General features: G+C 39.6%; 1 protein-coding gene across 3 annotated transcripts in view; it reads right to left on the bottom strand.

Moving 5' to 3' along the window:
- Positions 1–23,965, bottom strand: part of Slc44a1 (solute carrier family 44 member 1) — a 161,410-nt gene that overhangs the window by 56,556 nt on the left and 80,889 nt on the right. For all 3 annotated transcript variants that reach the window (XM_038347807.2, XM_038347809.2, XM_038347808.2), the window contains exons 5-12: positions 19,258–19,351; positions 11,815–11,984; positions 9,864–9,953; positions 6,564–6,703; positions 5,358–5,544; positions 4,204–4,369; positions 3,340–3,496; positions 2,086–2,169 (exon numbers count right to left, since the gene is read on the bottom strand). In XM_038347807.2, coding sequence (XP_038203735.1) covers positions 2,086–2,169; positions 3,340–3,496; positions 4,204–4,369; positions 5,358–5,544; positions 6,564–6,703; positions 9,864–9,953; positions 11,815–11,984; positions 19,258–19,351 — 1,088 coding nt within the window. The remainder of the gene's footprint in view (positions 1–2,085; positions 2,170–3,339; positions 3,497–4,203; positions 4,370–5,357; positions 5,545–6,563; positions 6,704–9,863; positions 9,954–11,814; positions 11,985–19,257; positions 19,352–23,965) is intronic.

Below are 23,965 nucleotides of genomic sequence, written 5' to 3'. Positions count from 1 at the left end.
CAATAATAAATGCTGTATCAATGCTGTTCTGTAAACCCTCCAGAGCAGCAGCAAACCATGGCCTGGGAATAGCGGACACCACGGCCCTAAGAACGCTTTGCTGGCCTCTGAGAAGACAGCAAGGTCTCTGCCTCAAGCCGCTGTCAGTCTACAGGTTAAGATGAAGAAGGGCAGAGTCAGTTCCTTGGAGTTCTCACGGAGGCATGGCTCGCTGCTATAGAAGCTCAGCAGAGGACTGGGTGATGAGAAGAAGCTTACCAATGACGTACAGGCAGAACCATCGAGGCTCAGTGGGGGCCAGCTGAGTGCTAGGAGGGAGCCATTCCAGGAGCGACCCAGAAACTGAGTATCTAAAGGGTTCTGGGGCAGGGGTTGGGAACCGAGACCAGAGAGACAGTCCTAGCACATCTCTCCGAGTACAAGCTACTTCCGTTAAGAATAAAAGTCAAGGACAATGACTTTCAGTATGTCTATCAACTGGTCTCAGGCCAAATTGTAAAGATCTTTATTCAGGTTGTTCTGGGTGTTACTATTTTTAAATGAGTTTCTAAACACTTATACATCCATGGATAATAATATGATCTGTAAAAATGTCTTGAATATACTCTTAGTGAATATAATGAAGCATTATGCCTACTTTCTCCTGTTAGCTATAGAGCTCAATAAAGCAAAGCCCAGGTATGCTCGCTGCCATTGCTATGGAACTACCACCTTCCAGCTAACAGGCAATGTTACAGGCAAACGAAGGAAAAGTCAATCACTTAGAGGGGAATAGTAAGAAAGTCAATTTCGCGTTGACCTGTTGGATGAGGGCATCGATACATTACAATTGATTTTCAGGGAATGGAAAAGTGGAGAGGGAAAAAAAAGATGGGAGGAGCTGGCAGGATGGTTTAGAGGCCAAATGTGCTTGTGAAGTAGGCCTGACAACCTGAGTCTGATCCTTAGAAGCCAGCTAAAGGTGGAAGAGAGAATCGGCTCCATAAAATTGTCCTCTGACCTCCACGTGTGCGTGATGATGTGGACACAGACACACACAGACACACACACACACACACACACACACACACACACACAAATACTAATAAACAACAACAACAAAAATTAAACAATAAAAATTAATCTGTAGCAAGTCCTACTTGTTTAGATATAGAAGGGCAGAGGGAGTCCTAACCTGCTTCCCTAACTGTTAACTTCTTCAGTCAACCTGAAAAGTTAACATCCCGGGGTCTGGGCGATGACTCTATCGGTAAAGTGCTTGCTATGCATGAGGACTTGAGTTTGATCCTTGGAATCATGTAAAAATTTGGGCACAGTGGCATGCACTTTTACTCCCAGAACTGGGGAGACAGGAGACCCTGAGGCTTGCTGGCCAGCCAGGTTAACTGAATCAGCAAGCTGCAGGTTCAGTGAGAGACGCTGTCTCAAAATGCAGGTAGCCAGTGATGGAGGAGAACACCAGACACCGACCTCAGGGCTCCACACATGTAAACACAGAGAGACATGGACACATGCACACACACAGACAGAAAAGAAGAGGACACCAGACACCAACCTCAGGGCTCTACACATGTGAACACATATGGACACATGCACACACACAGACAGAAAAGAAACAGCACTTCCTCTGATAATGTTCTTCAGGCCCATATTGTAGTGCGCTGTTTGACCAACACAAAAGAACAAAACAAACTATCAAGAGAAGTGGTTTCAAAGAATCAGAGTCTAAAAAGGATAAGAACCCATAACAGAGTTCCTCTAAAAGAAAGCTTTCAAGCAGCATTTAATATATTGCAAAGACAAAAATTAAAAAAAATAAGCATGTGAATTAAGAGATTATCTTTGCAAAAAGATGAATCCAATGACATGTTTACCACATATTGAAACTAAGATTAATATAATAATGACGTCAGTGAGCACACACAGTAGTTTAAAAACAGGAATAGGGTTGGCGCATATTCGGTCAAGGAACAACGTATAATACCAGAGGAAAACCACAATTTCTTTCAGTTAAGTTCAATGATCTTATCTTGGAAGAAGAAATAACTCTCATTTGAAAGTGAGAGTCAGGTGAGCACGTTTTACCTGGTTTAAGTAATTTAGGCACTTTTCAAGACACCAAAGGCAACAAATGCAAGACTTCAGCATACATCGTGCACAAGCGTTTTCCTGACAGAGGAAGAAAGTAAAATAGTTAACAAACACGCAAGCAAAAATCTAATCATCAAGCACGTAACTTTTCTAGAAAGACAAAAGTTTAAAAAAACCACAATCTAAGATTCAAATCCCCCACGCCCATTTCTTTCCTCTTTCAATACAATGGCTGAATCATCTTAAAAACAGTTCGAATCAGTATTTATTTATTTATTAATGATTGCATATATGGAAAAGTAAAGGCATATAGGACCAGCAAGGAATTTAAACCCTAACAAGACAAAATCAATGCTAAACACCAAAAGGTTAGAGTCAGAACGTGGCTGACAATGCGCTGGGAGATGGAAAACGGAAAGAGAACGCTGCATGGGAAGGGAATCAGAACTGGTTTCTAGGTAGAGGGAGATTTTGAGCTAAACTACATTGAAACCCATGCTATTCCCAAAGCCAGGTAGGGAACTCCCATCTTCCGGATAGCAACCCTTGGTCAGCTGTAAGGATTACGAGACTCTCTGCCTCTTCGGTCTTTTAAATGCTTCCTCTGCCATAGAAACCTTTGGTTTCATTCATTTATCATTTCATTTATCAGCTTTCACTTCTGTTGCCTATGCTTTTCTGTTAAAAAAAAAATCCTTTCCTAGATCAATGCTGAAGACCACTGTTCCCGTTCCTTTCTATCAGCAGTGAGAGACTTATAGTCAAACTTACTGACTTCCGGTGCACTGTCACATGGTAGGGATACTTGGCTAACGGTACTGTCCTAGACACGAGGGTTTGAATGCTCTTACCACAGAGCTATGAGCAATGATGTGATGCTGTAAGGTTTGGATGTGCTAAAGAGTTTGACTTGATTATTCAACAGTTAACGCATGTATCAGAACACGCTGCGTCCCGTATGCATGTACAGTTATCATGGGTTTATTAAAAGCACACTTAGAAAAGACACAGGGTAGAAACGAGTTTCTAACTCAACACCCCCAGTGACCAGTGACTAGACAGACAACACTCCAGGGCATGTGCAATGCACGGGTGCGAGACCAGGAGAAAGAGCTGGATCCCACTTCATTTAGACTCCGAGGAAGACATTCAGAAGTTGATATCCTACTATATGCAGAAATGAGGTCTGTCGTATGCTCCTAGGAAAGCCTGGCCACACACACCCCCTACCCCCGCCCGTACCCCTACCTTTCCTTTGAGCTGGCTGTGTATATACATGAGGATCATCCTCGGGATTTTGACTAGGGTGATAATGAAGGATCCTTTCGCCACAGTACCAAGGTGGTAACGGATAAGGCGGTTCACTGATGCCAGAATAGGTGTGAATGGCAAATTCCTTTTATCTCTGTTTAAAAAATGATCAGAAAGATAATTAAAACAAAGCCTAGAACATGGAGAAAACACAAATATAAATATAAATGGTCTGGAATCTGAAGGAGTGGGAAACAAAGTCACTGTAGTATTTCCTAGCTTTAGGATAAAATGGCAAAGTAACTGCCCAAAACGTGAAGGTGCCACAAATTCAGTTTCGTTTCTCTACGGTAGTACCATGCGGTTCTGTAACTTTATGCTCTGAGACTTTAGATAAACTGGGTTTTAAAAGTTCTTATTAATGAATATTTGAGGAATAAATTATATCATCAGAAAACAGAAATTAAAAAAAAACAATCTACTGCTGGCTGGGTGTGGTGGTAGCACTCAGGAGGCAGAGTCAGGTGTGGATCTCTGAGTTTGAGGCCAACCTGGTCTACGGAGTGAGTTCCAGGACAGCCAGGGCTACACAGAGAACCCTGCCTCACAAACAAAACAAACAAAAAGTCTACCACTGGTAGCCCATTGCAAGAGACTGCTGTGTGGCTTATCCCTTTAGGTCTCAGCCCTGAAGTGAGTTTACACCATAGTCTGCTGCCCCAAACAGGCTGGTAGGCAATCATAGGAAAGCGTGAGGAACTGGAATACCCAACCCTGGAGTCAGCAACTGTACCATCGTGTCATGACCCCGCCTCCCCCTTGTAGACTTGGTTACTGAATGAACTGGAGTTAGCGTCTCACCTAGTGAAATAGTACGTCACCACGGCCCCCGCCACAGTCATTTGCTGGCACGCGAGAATGAACTCACTGATCCAAATCAGGCCAACCACGTGGTACCACCACATGTACTGCAAAGGCCCAGAAATCCTGTACTCCACAAAACCTTGATCATTCTGAACAGCACTGCCTAGGAAAATGTCAAGAAAGCACAGGAGTACCACGTAAAGCAGAAACCAAGACACATGGATAGACACCGAACGTAGGAGATCAGCAAGACTGCCTGAGACAGGTGCCACTCCTGGGCACAAGTCTGCTGGGCTCTTAGTGCTGTTCACTAACTAAGGGACAGCAATTGTGATCACTCAGCATACTGTGAAATTTAACATTATCCAATTACACATTAGGCATTGGAGAAAGTGTTTAAAATACTCTATTTAAATATAGTTCTAGTTCCACTACTGGTTATTTAGGCATGAATTTTCAAACACTTCAGGGCTTTTTCTTTTTGCCAGGTTTTATTTATCCAGTCATTATAGATCTAAACTATTAACTAAGCATAACAATGAATGTTATGTTCATTTAGTAAGTACGAGCTGACTGGACAGAGATGTTTCACACAAGTTTACTACCTTTATACACACTACTTTACTTGCTTAATCAGTTAAATTAACACCTGTGTCTTAACATCTGGTACTGAGTCCAGCTATCAATAAGTTAGAGCTTACCTACAAAACTGTAGTCCAGGATGACTCTGGACTTGGAAGCAACTGCAGAGAGGCTATGAATTCATTCATTCATTTTAGAATGGATCCAAAACTGATTAAATTGAGAACTCACTTAAAATTCATGACTCGAAATTAAGAAGCAGTTTTGGTCTCAGCTAGCCTAGATGCAACCTGCTAAGATCTGCTAAAAATCACGAAGAGGGAATGAGTTATTGAAGACCCTATTATTAAATTTGATGGCTACTGCATCTTCATCAACAAATGTATGAAGAGCTGAATCTCTCTGGACTGGTGTGTGTGTGTGTGTGTGTGTACTAGGGATCAACAGGCCCTCATTCATAGGTAAGCACTCTACCACTGAGACACACCCCCAACCCACTCTGATGATTTAAAATATCTGACTGTAAATTAGATTCATGGAAAAGAGGAAGCAGCCACATTTCTTCTTACCGGTAGTGCCGAGGAAAAGAAGCGTCATTATCCAGTATGCCCAAAATAAGACAAGAGCAAAAAAGGTCCAGAAGGGCTGGAAGACTAGCAGTGGCAAGTGTATGAAGACCTTGCCAGCCACGTGGAACAAGGCGATGGTGAGAGCCACGCGCTTGCGCATTACCAACATTATCAGGAACAAAATGACCTGAGCAGAGGAAGAAAGGAAAGGGTTACTTCTCTGCGCCATGGAAAAAAAAAACCTCAACTTTCTCAGTGAGTTCAGAGAGGAATTTCCAACTTTGCCTTTCCCCACTAATTACTAGTCAAAATGTGTTGTCGGGGTGGGGATCTGGCTCAGTGGTAGAGCGCTAGACTAGCAAGTGCAAGGCCCTGGAGACATCTTCGGTGTATGTGTGTTTGTGGAGGGGGAGCAACAAATGTTGTCAGTTGGGGTGCCTATCATTCTGAGAAATGGTGGGAGAGTTATATGCCATCACCTCAAAGCAAGGGGAGCATTTATTTGTATTTATCTCCTTTGTTGACGGAAAACTCCTTAAGTGGGATGTGAGGCCAGAACAACCATTTGTTTATTCACTCTCCACTTGTTCCCTACAGAAACTAGCATACAGAATTATAGCTAAAGAAGCACAATTAACAAATATCTTGAAGCCCTCAGCTTTAGTGGCATTATTGTTATTACTAGTCTTACTGATGCGCAAAAACTGCTTGGGATCACCCCTCATTTGGCTATAGGCTAGTCAGTAGGATTTTTATTGTATAACAAATGTCTAAGTACAGTGCACCTGACCCATATTTTCAATACAACATATACTGTTAAAAGTTAAGCTTTAAATAAGATAAATGGAAAATAATGAATGAACAAGTAAGAGGAATGGTATTCTCAATCTTAATAAACTATTCAAAAGTACAGACAATTGTTTCTTAAAATGTAATTATATTATGACAATAAGAAATACATCATTAGCAATGACAACATAAACATCCCAAGTGAAAATTTATCTCAGAAAGCAGACAGGGCAGAACAAAGTGTTGCATCAAAGAACACTCGTCAATTAGAGAAGCCTCTACCAGACTTCGAACAGAAACTAAACAATGGGGCAGGAATCCAAGGACCAGAGTGAGTTTCCATTCCATTTATGGTTACCTGCTAACATACACACGACACTGAGAGCAATGTTTGTACCATGCCCCCTGCCAACTCACAGTGAACACTGTAGCTGAAATGGCATAGATAAGGAGGGCCCGCAGATTGTCTTCAGCTATCTGAAGCTGTTCAGGAATAACTGTTTCTTTGGGGGACCTTCTTTGCTTTGCATATAGCCACCATAGTACACCTGTGCCACCTGGAGATAAATAACAATAGTTTTTTGCAAAAAATTCATACAAAAATATGTAACATATATGCTCAATTTTCTGGACCTACACTTTTTTAACAGCATGAATGAGCCACAGTGGCAACCCATTTACCTAGAAAGCATGCAGGGCCAACTCTGTGGAAGCATAAGAAGGAAAGTAGCTTTCCTACTAAGTATCTACATCCTTTGCTGTATCAAATAGATTTTCTTCAAATATAAATCATTGACTATGAAGCTGAGGACAGTAACAGTAGCTAATTTCCAAGGGAAACTCGTAACACCAATGCCTAGTGCGGACAGCCATGCAAATGATTAAATATTTGCGCAGTGATCACACAAATAAACAAAGAGTATGAGACAGTAATTCTCACCAAAGGTAGGAAAGAAAGCAGGAGACCTTTGGTGACAGTGGGTTCTGGGGACAAAGGCCTTTATCTCTACTGCTAGTTCAGATGTAAAAAGGAGGCCGAAGAAAAGGCAAACCTGCTGCTTGTAATAACCAAATTTTCCTTCATGCATTCCTTTAGTACCCATCCACCGGGAAAGGGAACAGGGCAGGAAACAAGCCCCCACTCTCTCTGCTTCTTGAGCTTACACAGCAATCAGGAAGTAGAAATTAACAGGAAGTAAGTCAGAGCAGAATGTGAAGTCTAAGGAAAAAAACCTAAAAGGAGGGATAGTACTTGGTTTAGAAAGGCACTGCTAATTTTTTAACACAGATAATCAAGGCTTCCCTGAGAAGACCTGTCTGGGCAAGAGAATAAAGACAGAGAAAAGAGCGACTTTAAAAGTCCCTAAGGAAAATGTTCTCCGGGCAAAAGTCTAAGGCTGAGGTGACACATGACTGGCTGGAGAGCTTTCTCCGACCCTAAAGAGACCACTGAGCCATCCTAACGCAAGTTTGCAAGAGAGCTGTGCTAGGAGGCATGAGCGCAGGGGCAGATGGGGACCAGACTACCTGTAAAGAGTTACTGGCTACAATGGGGAACTGATATTCAAAGCAGAGCGTGGGGAGAGTAATACAGTAATGCCTGACAGATCAAAAACTGAACTGAGAGCTACACTTACCAACCTGATCCGCTGTTCCTGAGTGACTAAGTCAAAAGGAAGCTCCCTATCATGTTTGTTAAGAAATACCAACTATGAATTTTCCTTCTTATGAAAATGTAAAGAAACCAAACCAACTAAATATATAGTGATGTATGCCTTTAATCCCAGCACTCGGGAGGCAGAGGCAGGTGGATCTCTGTGAGTTCAAGACCAGCCTGGTCTACAGAGGGAGTACCAGGACAGGTTCCAAAGCTACAGAGAAATCCTGTCTCAAAAAACAAACAAACAAACAACAAACAAACAAACAAAACTCTTCCCTTTTGACATCCCAAGGACCAGGAAATTGCTTGGGAAAATTGTTCAACATATCAGAAAACGGAAGGAATTACATTCTTTACAAACAAAAGGAATAGGAAGTTCAGAGAGGAGCTGACGCCCTGGGAAAGTGGAACGAATGGCAAGAACACTAAGGAGCTGCTGCTCACAGCAGGCACTGTGAACCTGTGCTAGCACCCCGATGATCCCCTGACAGTGTGGCCTAATTCACCCACTACAGCTATTAAGTGGTCACTATTAATTTTACAAATTATAAAACTGAAATGAGGAACGTTAAGTCACATGAAATACCATGTGCGCTACACGGCAGATTCCGGGTATGAAAGCTACACATCTGAACACGATTTAGATTCAAATGGCTGCCAGGTGAAAAGAAAACACAGTCGAGGAGGGGAACAGAATGGGAAGCAGGGTCCGCATAAGGAACTCTTCCCAGTGCAAAAGAAAACAACAAAATTCCGAAAAGACAGCTTAGAGGACCATAAAATATTCATGGAATGAGCAATGACCTGAAGAAAAAGCCACGGGGACAGGAACAATGACCAAATATAGAAACAAAAACACCTTTAGAGAGGTGTAAAAGAGTCGTCCCCAAAAGACAGGCATGGATAGGAACCAGATTTATCTCTTTAAAATCTTTAAATTATTAAGGCTGCGGTAAAATTCATTTAAAACTATAAGGGATGAATCGGGCAAAGAAACAAAATGCAATATGGTCATCCTGAGATTTCTGGAACAAATGCACAGGCCTGAAGGAACATCTGTGCCTGAACACAGCTCCATCCAATGCACAGGCCTGAAGGAACATCTGTGCCTGAACATAGCTCCATCCAATGCATTCAGGGCACTCTGTGCCTTACACAGTTCAGTCCACTGAATCCAAACTGTGCATGCAAAGGTAAAGACAATACTTGATAATCAAGAAGTAGGAAAACACAGAATCCATTAAGTCCCTCATGAATAAATCATCTGAATTTAGTTAATACAAAGGTGAACCAAATTACCAATTTAGAAAGGCTTTTGAATACAGGATCAGTTGGTCTAACTAAGACTAGTCCAAGAAACCTAACCTGAAATGCAAACGTAAGGTAGGGGCCTTTCAAGACAAAGGCAAATAAATTCTGAAGGGACGGTATATAGAAATATTTTAAACTTAATAATAACTTGAATGTAAATTCTGGGATTATTTGACAAGGTCTCAAGCACAAATGAGCTGAAGAGAGGGACCAGGTGGTGCAGAAAGTTAGGGAAGACAGAGGAAAAACAAAACATATCATTTCTGCCTTTAACAATCATAGGATCAATCAGTATTTTACAAATAAACAAACACAGGTTATCAAGCACAGAAGTAGAAATATATTAGATACAAAGGCAATGATTGAAGACTGTCAGGGAAAATGGTGTATACAGAAATGCTAGAGAAATGGAAACACAAAAGCAGGAGACAGCAGCAGAAACAAACACACCATTCAGATTACAGACATAAACGGAGAGACACAGTCAACTGGAGGAGCTCAAAATGCTAACTAAATGCCGTGCATTCATAGACACGTGCACAGAAAAGGGTATGTGCTTCAAGTGCTAACCGGAGTGAAATGAGGAAGGGAATATAATTATGACACCCTCAAGGCAAAAATAAACACTCATTCTGGAGAAGAAATAGCACGGGCAAATAAAAACTCCATTTTCTTCTTTTTATTTCAGTTTACTACCATGAAATTAGTTAGGTACAATGAAAACAAAGAAGAAGACAATCACTTACCAAGTGAGCCCAGGATGACCAGAATTGTTAAGATCCACACAAGCACTCTCGATATATACCTAATAATCACCATCAAAATCATGGACAGAACTGCAAGGAAGACAGAGACCACAAAGGATATCGTATGAAAAACACAGGAAACTATGAAGAGAAAGACAACTATTGCTTTTCCTACAGGCATAGTTTGATGCTGTTAGTTCACGAGCACCATTTTGACAAGAAAGGAAACGGGCTGCTTCTGCAATTACGGCTCACAGCCTTAAGTACCGTCTCTGAAAGCCGAAGGTCCTCACTGTGTGGGCTGTAAGCTACAGAAAAGAATGCATGCAAAGGCACAGGGTGACCCCACGGCAGTCGAGGCTGCCGTGAAGTCACCAGCAGGAAGACATGGGACATGCAAACACACACCAGTGCGGGAGGTGCAGAGAATGACATGTCATGTTGGTGAACAAAACGAAAACAACAATAACAAAATTGTAACAGGCAGCGGGAAATCAGCTAGCGCTACACTGCCCTGACCAACCTGTATCATCTCTCAGGACAAACGTCTCTAATTCAACAGACTAGATGGCATTTTAACACTGTCCAATATTTTGCATTTAACTCTGTAACTCTGAGAGGGTCTGAGTCTATACAGTATAATATTCTTAAACCTGCTAAGGCCAGATGCCCCTGACCTCATTTCTCGACTGCCTGCAAAGCTCTTCCTTAGAAAAGAGCAAAGATTAAGCTGAGTTACTTAGCCAGCTCCCTTACCTATTCCAAACTAAATCCTAAATCCTAGTATGCCAAAATAATAATTAAAATGCTTGAAAAAGAGGGCAGTTTAACCCTTGTGTAAGAAACATAATTCTGAAATATTTTATAAATATTTAATGATCTAAAGGCTCATTCCACAAACAAATGAACAAAGATATCTTGAATTTATATTATACTCTTATGCCTCAAAAGAAAGATATTCTAATAAACATCGAATTCACATTAGTGTTATGAATCTTCAAGTTTGTATATAGTTTTTGGTTAAAGCATTCAACTGTTTCAGAAAACCAAGTGATATTTATATACAGTCATCATATTTCTTCAGGTCATTTGCAAAGCCAAATACATGGTTAGGTCTGAGCTCAGGAATTTTAAGGTACTACTTTTACAATAAATGTATAGGGATGAAAAACCAGACAGGAGCCCCTCGAATATCACACAATAGGAATTTCATAAGGACAGTATTACTTTGGGTCAAGCACCGACTCTCTCTCTAATGTTAGGAAAGGTGGAAATAAAGCCTGTACCTTCTCAATGAATACAACTGCTATTAAACATACATAAATATTAATTTTACTTATGCAATGAAGTAGTTTGGTTGCTAGCTTACGCCTCCCAGTTAAGAAAGTATACAAACTCTGATATGCCCTTACACAGTTTTAGCATAATATAGGTAACTTTTTTCATCTTGAAAATAAAACTGATTTTATTATCTAATTACTGACTAATTCTGTGGCTAACAAGTGGAGATTTCTTAGTTTTCCCAGCAAGGCAGTAATACTATGAACTATAGCAATGAAAATAAAATTATACACTTCAAAAGCAACCTATGTTCTTAGAATACATAAGAGAGTACTTAGCCTCTTTCATATATAAATATACCTTTGGAATCATGTCTAAATCATTAAAAGGAGTCTTTTGCTATCATTAAAGATAATCAATGATGATTTAGTAACCAAAGTTTGGGGAAACAAGTCTTTAATGAAAGAAAATAGAAGCGACATGGGTTTCAGATATATACATATACATACTTCTATGTATATATTTATAACTATATGTAATCTGAAACAGTTATTCTGGCCATGGGAAGTCAAGCACTTTACAGTTATCCCAGTTGTATGCATATTTTGGCTAAAGACAGAGCAGCGTTCTGCAGTACTACGAAACAGCTAATAATGAGAAAAACAATTACCTAGTGATAACAAGCAAAGTCCCAATATAATTTCTTTGCTGGTCATTACTCCACTAATCAGCCTGTGTAAGACACTATTGTCACTGACAAAGGTGATCAGGGCCTCTGCAAACTTGGCATAGCAGGAAATGTTCACAGGAGCACAGCGATGGAAGAATGGAATAGGTGCACTGGTGACACAAGAAAAAAAATCAGAAAAAAAATTACTCCTACTTAATATAAATGCCACATCAAACACACAAATGAAAGGTGAATATGGCTGCAATACACTCCACCCTCCTCCTCGTGGGAGCTAAGTGCTGTGCGCTATGAAGATGACCGCTGTGCGTACGGATGCCAATCTTACCAGAGCTTATCAAAGAGGGTGGAGTGTATACTCCAACGAAGACATTCCCCCACCCCTGAGGACAAATACACACATACACATATGCATGGAGAACTACCAGAAGCAAAACCAAGCATGCGAGACTCCTCCGCTCTGCACATCTACCAGAGGCAGATGGCAAAGCTTACAAGCATGCACTTCCTTGAATGGAAAAGGAACTTTTGCCAAAAGCAACTGAAAAGGAAACATACACTCATGCTTTTATGTGAAATGGACCACCATTAATAGAATGTTTCCTCTTTCAAAACATCATAGGAAACCTCATATTAATAAAGGTGTTTAGGGCACAAGCTTATATACCCTCATATAAACAAAAGCATGCCAAGACATTAACAGACAGTAACTTAAAACAGCCATGAGAACTAATCTATAGAAATGTTTATAATACAGAAACACAAGGGGAAAATCACATATAATATAATGGTGGTATCTCTGCATCAAGGATTACACACAAATATGGGAACAAACACTATTAAAAAGTGAAAGCTACACGACTCATTGGGGCATGGAATTCTACACTGTTTTCTTTCCCTTTTTAGTGCCTGGAATTGAACCCAGGGCCTCAGGCATGCTGGACAATTGCTCTACTACTCAACTATATTCCGGAAAATTACTTTGTTTGTATATGTGACACATGATATATAGGATAGGCATATATCATAAACAATGAGTATATGTGTCTAGAGAAAGGGAACACGGCCAACAATTTAATCACTTAACCCAAGCTTCCATGACTAGAGCTGTGACTTGTGAGAGAACATAGGTGTGTATGAGCCATGATTTGTGACTTGTGAGAGAACATAGGTGTGTATGAGCCATGATTTGAATCTGTCTTGTAAAAACATGGATCTGCTTCAGCTTCTGAGAGGATGATACATATGCACATCTAACCGATGACAACACCATCAGGATTCCAGAAGAGTCCATACATATAAATACATATGTCTAAGTACTCATGGGCGAATTAAGTTAAAATTTGGCCATCTTATTATACTAGTCTGGACTAGAGTACTGTAACTTTGTTCTCCTTCTTAAATATTGGTGTACTTGGTGGGGAAGATTACACGGCTGGGATCAAACTTGAAGGCTTCTAGTCTTAAGAAAACAATAACTGGTCCGAAGCAAAATACTGTCTTTGTTTCCTTCTTCAAAAAATTTTTTTTCTTTTGAAATCAGAATGAGTGGACTGTAAATGTTGGTAAATGGACACTAATGGCAAGAAGCAACAGCATCCATACTACTAAACTTTATGAAACAAAGTAACTTTAAAGATGAAGCCTTACCTTAGTTACATTTCAGTAAACTGTATCCAAAAATATGATGTAACAATATAACAGGGATAGTCATCTTTTTAAAAAACCATCTCTATGTAACTGTGTTGTATATTCTTCTAAAATGGCATTAAATGAGCACTCAATGCTCAATGATCATTTAATGCCATTTTAGAAGAGAATCAATGCCATAGACCTAATGCTTTTTTTTTTAATTGTATGAGGTTGCAACATTCTGAGCAACTGTTTCTTGAACAAGCATTATGTCATTAAAGATGGAAAAAGGTATCAAATTACAGAACACTTTTAAGTAAAATGTATCTAGCTAGAGACATTACAAGAATTTAAATGGATTAGCTATAAATCTCAAAGTCAAAGAAGGCTGATTTGGGGCACAAGTCTTTAACCATTTGATTATAACGGACAGGTTTTTTTTCCTGATGTCTAGAGAGATGCTGTTTTAATACCTCTGTCTAAGCATACTTCCAATTATATATATAAACAAACTCAAGGCTGGCTCCACATCTTTAAAACCCAAATGCTCTCTGCCCGTAGTCATCTGTATTGTCGTCTCCCCTCTGTGTACACTGGCATGCCACCTCTAACTTAGCTTCAGCTGAACTCATCTGCCCCTACCTTTACCCTGAAAGGGACACACCTTAAGGTCCTCTTTCTTACTGATAGTGTCCACTAGTTTTCTGAGCCCTGCATATTGTTTCTTCCTGTCAGATATAAAAGCCCCAATTCTCCTGGCATTGCGGTCATAAGTCACTGTCTTTCTGAGTTCTGTTCCGTTTGCTGGAACGGTAGCACAGTTAGCACAGTTCAGGAAGTCACTTCGGATCATCAGCATCACCGCTGTCACCCAAGAGCTGGTCCACAAGACCTGATCCTGAATCCTATGTGGTCCATGTTTGCTTCCTTGTGAAGTAAGAACTAAGCTTCACAAGGAAGCTTGAAAAGGGAAAGACTGTGCTTTGAAAATCCCAATCCTAGCCAGGAAGAAATGTCAGTGAGGTCTGCGTGAGACTTTCCCTTTCAAGGTACTTGGCCAATACTAAAGACTTCTTCTGGAGAAGCCTCAAAGAATTGGGGCATAGTAACAGTGACATTTTACCCTACAATTTACTGTATATTAATTAAAAAAATACCTGGTATCTCTAAATTTAGAAGTATAAAAATACTAAAAACTGGTTAGTCACATTGTCTTGTTAATAGTAAAAAATTTTTTTTAGCTAAAATAAGAAGATAAGCAGGAAAGAATGCATGGATCCATTAAAAGTTAAATATTTAGTTGCAAAGTAAAAAGCACTAGAATCCCTTACCTGCCTGCCTGCCTGCCTGCCTGCCTGCCTGTCCTGCCTGCCTGCCCGCCTTTCTCTTCCTTCCTGCCTTCCCTGTCTGCCTGCCAGCCTTCCCCCAACTCACTTGCTCCCTTCTTTTCTTCCTTCCTTTCCTCTCCTCCCTTTCTCCTTTCCTAGGGAACTCGGGGCCATATGCTACAGACTTGACCACTAAACTACATTCCTGGCCTCTGCAATGATTTCATTGCTGTTGTTTGGTTTCTGATACAAAGTCTCACTCTGCAGTTCAGGCTAGCCTCAAATTCACAGTAATCTTCCAGTCTCAACTTCCCCAGTGACTGGAATTATTTATAAGCTATTTATAAGCCACCATGCCAGTTTTGAATTCTCTTTTTTTTTTTTAAAAAAAAAGGTTTAGTTTATTTAAACTTTTATTGATTAAATTAAATATTGATTAAATTGACAATGTCATCCTTGAATAAAATACATTCATTTTCCTCTTACAGAATTCTTTTGAGTACTTCTTATATCAAAATGCTTGTATTATATTTTACCATTTAACATAATGAATTCAAAATGGACCATCTCATTTCATATACTTCTGAGAACATGGCACATGAGAACATGACTGCACTACTGTCTAGCCCATAATGAAGAGTGCACACATCAAGAATTTTCTTTACAGAAAGTTTGTCTTTTTTCAAAGCCACAGGCTAATGCATGTTGAAGAGGCCACTGTGGCTCCAATATGTCCCGGCACTTCACATTACTGAAACATCAGTCAACAAGAACAAAATGTATCTGTAACAAGTCTCCTGAAGATTTAAAAACAAACTAGCCACTCAAAGGTAAAGCTTGGCAAACGCACTGCTTACTTCCCCTTTGAGTCCGAACTGTCACAGTGAAGGTGCTCCCTGGGGCATGATAAACAGTTCTCAGTAGCCTAGGTCCATGTCCTTCATGAGAGAAGGCAAGGATCAGCTTCTCAGTAACTATTTTAGAACACAAGCTAAAAACAAACAGCCACACATGATTTCTAGCTATCCTTTTGAGAAAAGAATGGTATTAAAAGATTCTGGAAAGATTTCCCCAGAGAATATAAAAAGCAGGAAATAAGTCAAAAATCTAGCAGTTATATAATGTACTCTTTGTGCACTTTGTTTTATTTTTCTCCCTTCTTTTACTTTTATATACTATAGAAACAACAACAGTCACAGAGATCCTATATGATCTAGACTCAAATTCTGACTCAGCAATTACTGTGTGGCCTTGGGTAATTTATGTGTTCTTTCATCTTCCATTTTCCCCATCTACTAATGAGGGGCAAAATCTGCACAGGTTTTGTGAGGGTTGGGTTATATAATACATATGAGAGACAGGATGCTGGCCAGCACATAGTAAGTGGTTTGTTGAGGGTTTGATGCTATAATACATTTGAGAGACCATATGTTGGTCAGCACATAGTAAGTTATTTGTAAAAAATTAATTCATCCACCAATCTCCCACTTGAGAATATGAATAGGCAATACTTGTTCTTGATTATTAATTTCTCACCTCAGTATTACATTATTATTTGCCCAGCACCTAGCCACCTTTTGGGTATCAGGAATTACCTAAATAAGGGAACAAGCTGAGAAACTGGGTTCTATCACTGCTGTGTATGGAATAACTGCAAGCATACAGGGTGACTCTTTCCCCATATCCCCACTCCACTGGGCATCCCACCAACAGAGGTACAAATTTGGATACACTGTTGCCTTGTCTAGCCAACTGCTTTTAAAGCACCAAAGATCTCTGGCCATCTGACTTTTAATATGCTCTCAGTGTTTTACTGCAAAGGAGTTCATAGCTGCTTTTGCTAAGGCAGGGACAGGTCTCTGGGCACCAAGAAAGGTCTGGGCAAAGGGAAGGTTCTTGAAGTAGGGAGAGATAATACTTCCCAAGCTGGGAGACAAGAATGAAAATGGACATTTAATATCTATTATCTCAAGCCTTAAAACAATTTTGCAAATATTTCCATTCATTCACAGATAAACTAGATTCACATATAGGTTAAGAGACTTACCCCAGCTGATAAATAGAACACTAAATGGGACAAAGTCACTCAGACCTATACATTTTAGGTTTTTCGTACTAAATATCACTGAAAACAGTCCCTTTACTTTCACGTCTACAGATTTTCAATTCTGATTTGCAGAAGCTGCTTGACAAAACTGACAGAGCCGGAAATCAATCTGACTGATGTGTCCTTTTCCTAGTTTCCAACGGAATATTTCAAATTGAAGTCTAGAAGTCACAACTTGTTTGAACTCAAAGTTTATACTGCTCTGTCCTAGAAGGATGCTATGTTCCTGGGAGGGGTGAGGAGATGTAAAAGGAGGCTGGAGAGAAGGATCAGGAATTAAGAGACTCTCCCTCTTTCCCATGAGCTCAGTGTCCCACACGCATGTCAGTGCTCCAGTTCCACGGTGTCTGACAAGCTCTTCTGACTTCTGCAGACACCATCTCATATGTGTAGTGAGGCTAGTACTGTGGGACACACTTTCAATCCCAGCACTTATAAGGTAGAGGCAGGGGAATCTCTCTAGGTTCGAGGCCAGCTAGGTCTACGTAGTGAGTTTCAAACTAGCCAGAGCTACATAGTGAGACTGTCTAAATTTTAAAATAGATAGAAAGTTAGACACACACAGACAGACAGACAGACAACAAGGATCAGCAATTGCCCGAGATGGTAGGATCAGAGGTTGGTGGGGGAGAGGGTTGTGAGATAAAGCTACACCCCCACCCACAATTATGTAGGAGCAAAACAACTTCATTCATAATCCCGGGACTTTCCAATTGTTTTTAAAAATACATGTTTTAGCCTAGAGAGAATACTCAAAATATACATTTAAAACAAATCTTAGCAGTTAGGTAGATAGGTATATAACATTCTTTTTCTCTTCTCCATTGCACTATAGAGCTATATCTCCAAGACAGGGTTGACTAAGTTGCCTAGGCTAGCCTCAAACCTGCTACTTAGCTCAGGTCTTCAATTTGCAATCCTCCTGCCTCAGCCTCTTAAGTATCTGGGACTACAGGCCCATATCACCAGGCCCAGCTCTGCCTGTTTTTACATGAATGAGTTTTCTGTAATGAGTGGATCCAAAGCATCTCCTTTGTCTCATTGCTGTGGCCGCCCTGACAGGCTTCCCTTCCCTTCTGTGAATGCCGTCTACTGAGTGGCTGGTTTAAGGCTGTAAAGTTTAAATCCTTCCCACGTTTCTCCTAAAACAGCCCCTTTACTCTGATGCCTACAGGCTTTAAATTTTGATTTTCAATAGCAGCTTGACAAGGCTAAAGGAGCCAGAAATCAATCTGACTGCTGTGCCCTTTTCATTCTTTGCAAAAAACAAATTTAAAATTCAAGTTAATAAAGCACAAGCTACAGCCTACGTAATTCTAAAGTCAACACGATCTGTTTTCATGTTCTCAGATCTCTAAGTTTTCACTTGATAGTCCAATGTAATATACTGAGTGACTTCTATTCCGTTTTCTAGAGGTTTCCTGTGTCACACTGTTAGAAAGATAAATCGATACTTCAAAGGGTATGCATGTCTAAACATATGCACACGTACATAACTTTAAGAATATACTCTACAATGCTTGAGTGTTTGTATCTTTTAAAAAAAAATCTATGTATTGTATTAATGTTTACTTACTTCTAAGTACCACGAGCCACCGCCAAAGAACATTTCTGCATCTTTGGTCTATTATATGCAGTTAGTATTTAATAATAAACGTTTGCTAAGTAAGATTTTGGATAAAACCTAGACAACAAAGAGGACCCTAAGAGAGACATACATGGATCTAATCTACATGAGAAGTAGAAAAAGACAAGATCTCTGGAGTAAATTGGGAGCATAGGACAGGGTAGAAGGGGAGGGGGAGGAAGGGAAGGGAGTGGAGAAAAATATATAGCTCAACTGAAAAAATTTTAAAAAAAGATTTTAAATAAAACCTGGCAAATAACCTAACACTAAGAATACCTCTGAAGAATATAACCTAAACAAACTGTAGAGAATAAACATTCACGTGCTTTTAAAATTCAAACTAAATAAGAAATAATTTCAGTAAGTATTAATAGGATCAACTTCAGAACATCGACAGGGACAGGGAGAATTGGTTTCTAAATTTGTTGCCAATTTGACATTGATTCAGCAGTTTTATATACTTAAAAAGATTATGGAATGAAAATAAAAATATCAAAAAGCCCCTAAAAGAAATTCAAAATCTGAGAACAAGAGAAGCTGTTTGTGAGTATATTTTTTTTAAAGATTAAAAAAAAAAGTTGTCACATCTTTTCCTACTTTTCAAATCTTGTAATCAAAGCAATGGCCCTGGCAACAGGCATCATCAAATGACAGTTGTCTCAGAACAATCCAGTGTGGATTTCCCTATGAAAACAAGGGCTAGAAACTAAGAACTGTGCAGTTAGATTTACCTGGCTGGGACTGGTAGTTTGGGGCAATGCCCAGCAGATTTTGAAGTCAGAGTGTACTCAGAAGGCTTTATGTTGTAGTTACACAGTGCTGAGCCTGTTGGAAGAAAGTCATATGTTAGCTGGTGAAACAGTCTAAACAAAGTCTCCACTATTTCTCCTTAGCTTTATATGTTAATGCTAACATTCCCCATTTCAGTCATTATACTATGAATCATTTATGTAAACAGTTTTCTCTGAAATAACCAATAATTTAATGTATTTTAGGTACAAATTTTAATTACTAAAACCTTTATTGACTGTCACGTCAGGTCCTGCGCCAGAAGACAGAGACATATATATCAGTTACTGTAAGTCTAGAAAATGGGCATTAGGACACTCACCACTCACAAACTAGGAGATAAAGAGGCTAAAAACAGGCAATTGGTAGAAGGGTTGGGATTAATTAGGCACCCGACTATCACCACAGAGTCTGCACTCCCTCCACTGTAGGACGGCCTCTGATTCATGTATTTTCCACTACTGAAAACTGAATATTCTGCACGCAGGTGGGATATCATTTCCTTTTTTATTTAAAAGACACGAGCCATTTCCAACGATAAATCACTGAACAAACTGATAAATTGGTAAGTGATCTCCAGTTTCCAGACAGTACATAATAGCTCAAATTCAACTTTTGATCGGCTATAGCAAGAGCTTTCTGATTGTATGACTTATACTTATCTAAATAATGCTGAAAATTCAGAATGACACAGTCCACTGAATTTAGTATGCACTAAGTTACCGAGCTGCAGCTTTTCTGAGATAGTGACTCCAATATAGGAAGGTCCGCTATACACCAATACTAGATGGCAGTGTGTGAGGAGCCGGCTGATGCTCTGGTTCTTCAGAGAACCTACTGCGTTATACACATAAATTATCCAATTAGCCGATTGCCCTACCAGATCTCTAAGTTAGCAAAATATTCTATTATTAATACAAACAGAAACGCTTTCACTTGTACAGTGAATTATAATGAGAGCTTATGCTACTATGGAAAAAGCTCAAAATGTGCTATGAGGCCAGAGTGGCCACCTAAAGGCTGGGCTAATTCTGGAAGAGGCACTTGATCATATCTCAAAAAAAAATGGAGAGGATTATACAAAAATATATTCTGGTTTGTTAAGGACAACATTGGGGGTGAGTTTATTTAACTTTTATCTTGTTCCATCAATCAAACAAATTGTTGGAAATTTCCAGGCAGCAACAAATGTCCAGAAGCAATGCTATCTGAAACCAGCAAACTATCTGGTAACTGTTCAAACATGAGGGTCATCATAACACATTCACCAAAATATAAATAGTATATATTTCGTGCAAAGATAATATAAGTAACTGGACAGTGCAAAACTGTCTTTTAAAAAGATTCTTTAAAGTTACACGGCACCTGAGTTAAGACACATTGGGTGGTAAAATGCTCACCTTGCAGATTTGAAACTCTAAATTTGATCTTGAGTATTTGGGGATGACAGGGAGAGTAGAAAAAGGAATATTAAGTATATAACTCCCCTGAAAGTGTTGTCTGTCATGTCTTGAGCTAATGCCAGCAAGTTCTATTCACAGCCAACTTTGAAGGAAACATGACAGCAGCCAAATACTTGAGATTAATCCTAAAATAGCTAGAAGTCCTACTGAGAAATACTCATTTTTTTTTTAAAAAAAAAAAAAAAGCAGCTGTGCTAACACGTGCAGGGCACCCAAGTGTCTATGGACGACCTGAGCTTGACCAACATTTCTTTCAGAGATCAAGATGGAAAACATGAAAGGCTAAGTAAAGACCCTTGTGCTGCTAAACCCTGCTTCCTCTGAATCCAATGAGCACAGTCTCCACCTTCCGGTGCCCTCCTTCCCGGAGAGAGGGTGGTCACCAGGTGCAACAAGGCTCAATTCTATAGACACTTTCCCAGAATAATGCTCAGTGAACGAAGAGCAGCTTTATCTCCAATCATCTGCTGGGACTTAGGCCAACGCTAAGCAGATCCTGTACTGAAAAAAGTCCTTCATAATATATTAGTAGCAACAATTAATCCTAAGAAACAGCCCACTGCCTCCTGCACAGAGCTGATAGGTGGGGAAGGCTCAAACACAGGGAAAACCTAGCCATGCATACATTTTACAGTTCTTTTTTTTTTCACATTTCTTATTCATGGATGCACTTTCAGTGGACATTTTAAAAGCAGCACCTGATTCTTCTTCTTATTTTTTTTTTTTACAGCGGAATTATAAACAACGCCTACCACAAGAGGTTTACACCCAAGGAGTCAGACATACAGGGCTTTTTAAATGCAAAAACAGGTTTTAAAAAACCTCACACATGAATAATGAAAAGTCAAAAACTAAAAACAATAGTTAATCTAAAGCGCACCAGAGGCAATCCATCCAACTCAGCCAGTGTTATTCAAAAGCTATCCAAATGACCGATTTTAGGAGCCCAACTAGGGCATACAAACATTTATCATGGTAAACGCTTACTATCATCCCCATCTCCGAGAATGTTTAACTTCTATGATATTTCAAATGTCTTAAAATATTCAATTATTTATTCTTTGGTTCACTTTGGTTTTATCAATCCTATGAGGTGTGTTCTATTACTACACTCTAGAAGTTACAGATAAGCAGGAGAGAAAGATAAAGAATCAGTCAGCTGTTTATAAATACAATTCTCTTTTCTTCAGCCATGTTTTTGTTATTGATGATAATTATAACCAGACAAATATTCTATAACGTTCCATGCCAAAATATGCCCCCACCCATCCTCCACCCGTCCATCTATTCATACACCTTCCACAGAGGTGGAAACACCATTTTTGTTTGAAGAAAACTTATTTTCAACTCCCATTCTTCCATGTACTTTGATCCTAGTCTAATCCTTTAATCCTGGATATAATAAAGCTGGTTATCCTGGTTTAATTCTGGTTATTTTGTAATTTTGCAACCTATCACTTCTATGTTCAATATATGAGCTCTTTGAGAATTTTGACAGGCTTCTAGTATATACGTGAAATGGGAAACCACATTCTTAGTGCATTCTATTACATGTAATGTTCATATGCTTTTCACTACACACTACAAAACTAGTTTCTTAGGCCTGGCACATGCCTTTAATCCCAGCACTTGAGAGGCCGATGCAGGTGGATCTCTGGGTTTGAGGCCAGTCTGGTTTACAAAGAGAGTTCCAGAACAGCCAGGGCTGTTACAAAGAGAAACCCTGTCTCATAAAAACATAAACAAACAAACACATAAATAAATAAGACTAGTTTCTCAGTCATGGTATCATGGCATGCTGTGGAATATTATTTTAAGGTGTGTTACGTCTGCTTATGCTGTGGAACATTTGTTTAATGATGTAAAGCTGTGTTGCTTTTGTTTATGCTGCATTTGTTTTAATTCTACGAAGCTGTGATTCTTTGCCTGTCTAAAACACCTGATGGTCTAATAAAGAACCGAATGGCCAATAGCAAGGCAGGAGAAAGGATAGGTGGGGCTGGCAGTCAGAGAGGATAAACAGCAGAACCGAGAAGGAGAGCTACGCAAGAAGGAACAGAGAGAGGAGGACATCAGGGGCCGGCCAGCCAGCCACTGGAGGAAAGTAAGATACACACAAGTAAGAAAGGTAAAAGCCCAGAGGGGAAAAGTAGATGGGTCAATTTAAGAAAAGCTGGCTGGAAACAAGTCAAGCTAAAGCTGGGCATTTATACGGAAGAATGAGACTCTGCATGTGATTTATTTGGGAGCTGGGTGGCGGCCCCTCAAAGAGCCAAAAGAGTTAAAAAAATAAATAACAATAGCATGTTGGTTACAGAGGACTGTCCTACACGATGCAGGGTTTACCTGCAGCAACCAGAAAGTGTCCAAACACTGCCAAACTGTGTCAGGCAGCACCGTTATGGTGGGAACAATGGCCCCTAGCCCCAAATCACCTGAATTAAAGATACAGAATAGAGGAAATAATTTGAGAACCGGTATTTTTGCCTAAATTGTATTTTTTCCATTGCAGTAATCTTCACAAGCATTAAAATATGAAAAACAGAGCCCTCAGAATGATTTAGAAAAATTGGTACTGAAGTGAAAAAAATTTTTATACGTGGATCTGTTTTCATTATAAAAAAATCAAATTCTACTGCCTTCATTTTTCTAATTAGGAAAACACTGTGCATTTATATTCTGGCAAAATAAAAATTACTTTTCCAATTTCAGTCTCTAGTAATCCATGAAATGTGGGGACATATTTAAAATTCCCAAGAAGCACCATCCCTAGAAATTAGCCATTGGTACCACCTTGTCAACCATGAGTGACACATCAGGATAGGTACTCCGTAAATACCTGCTAAGTGAATTTTTAATATCGACACCTGAGATTTGCAGGTGCTGTGAGGACGAGATGTCTGATCCTACTGGATTACAGGTTTCTTTAGTATGGGACTATAATGTGTATCTCTGGTGCATATTTGATGGATATTAATCATCTGAGTGAAGGAATTAGTTTAAATTTTATTATCAACTGTAAACATTCCCCCTCCTTTCTAAATGATCAAGCATCCTGGTGTCTGACTTGGAAGCAATTAAATCATTTGCAGATCACTGTATTCATACACATTATCAAGTCCAGCCTTCTGCATTGCCATATAAAAAACAATCTATACTGTGTGTGTGCTTTAGATGATGTTATTGG

Source organism: Arvicola amphibius, chromosome 11 (assembly GCF_903992535.2).
Source record: "Arvicola amphibius chromosome 11, mArvAmp1.2, whole genome shotgun sequence".
NCBI lineage: Eukaryota > Metazoa > Chordata > Mammalia > Rodentia > Cricetidae > Arvicola > Arvicola amphibius.
Note: the sequence above shows the minus strand (reverse complement) of the source record. Positions and strands in the feature narration are given on the sequence as shown.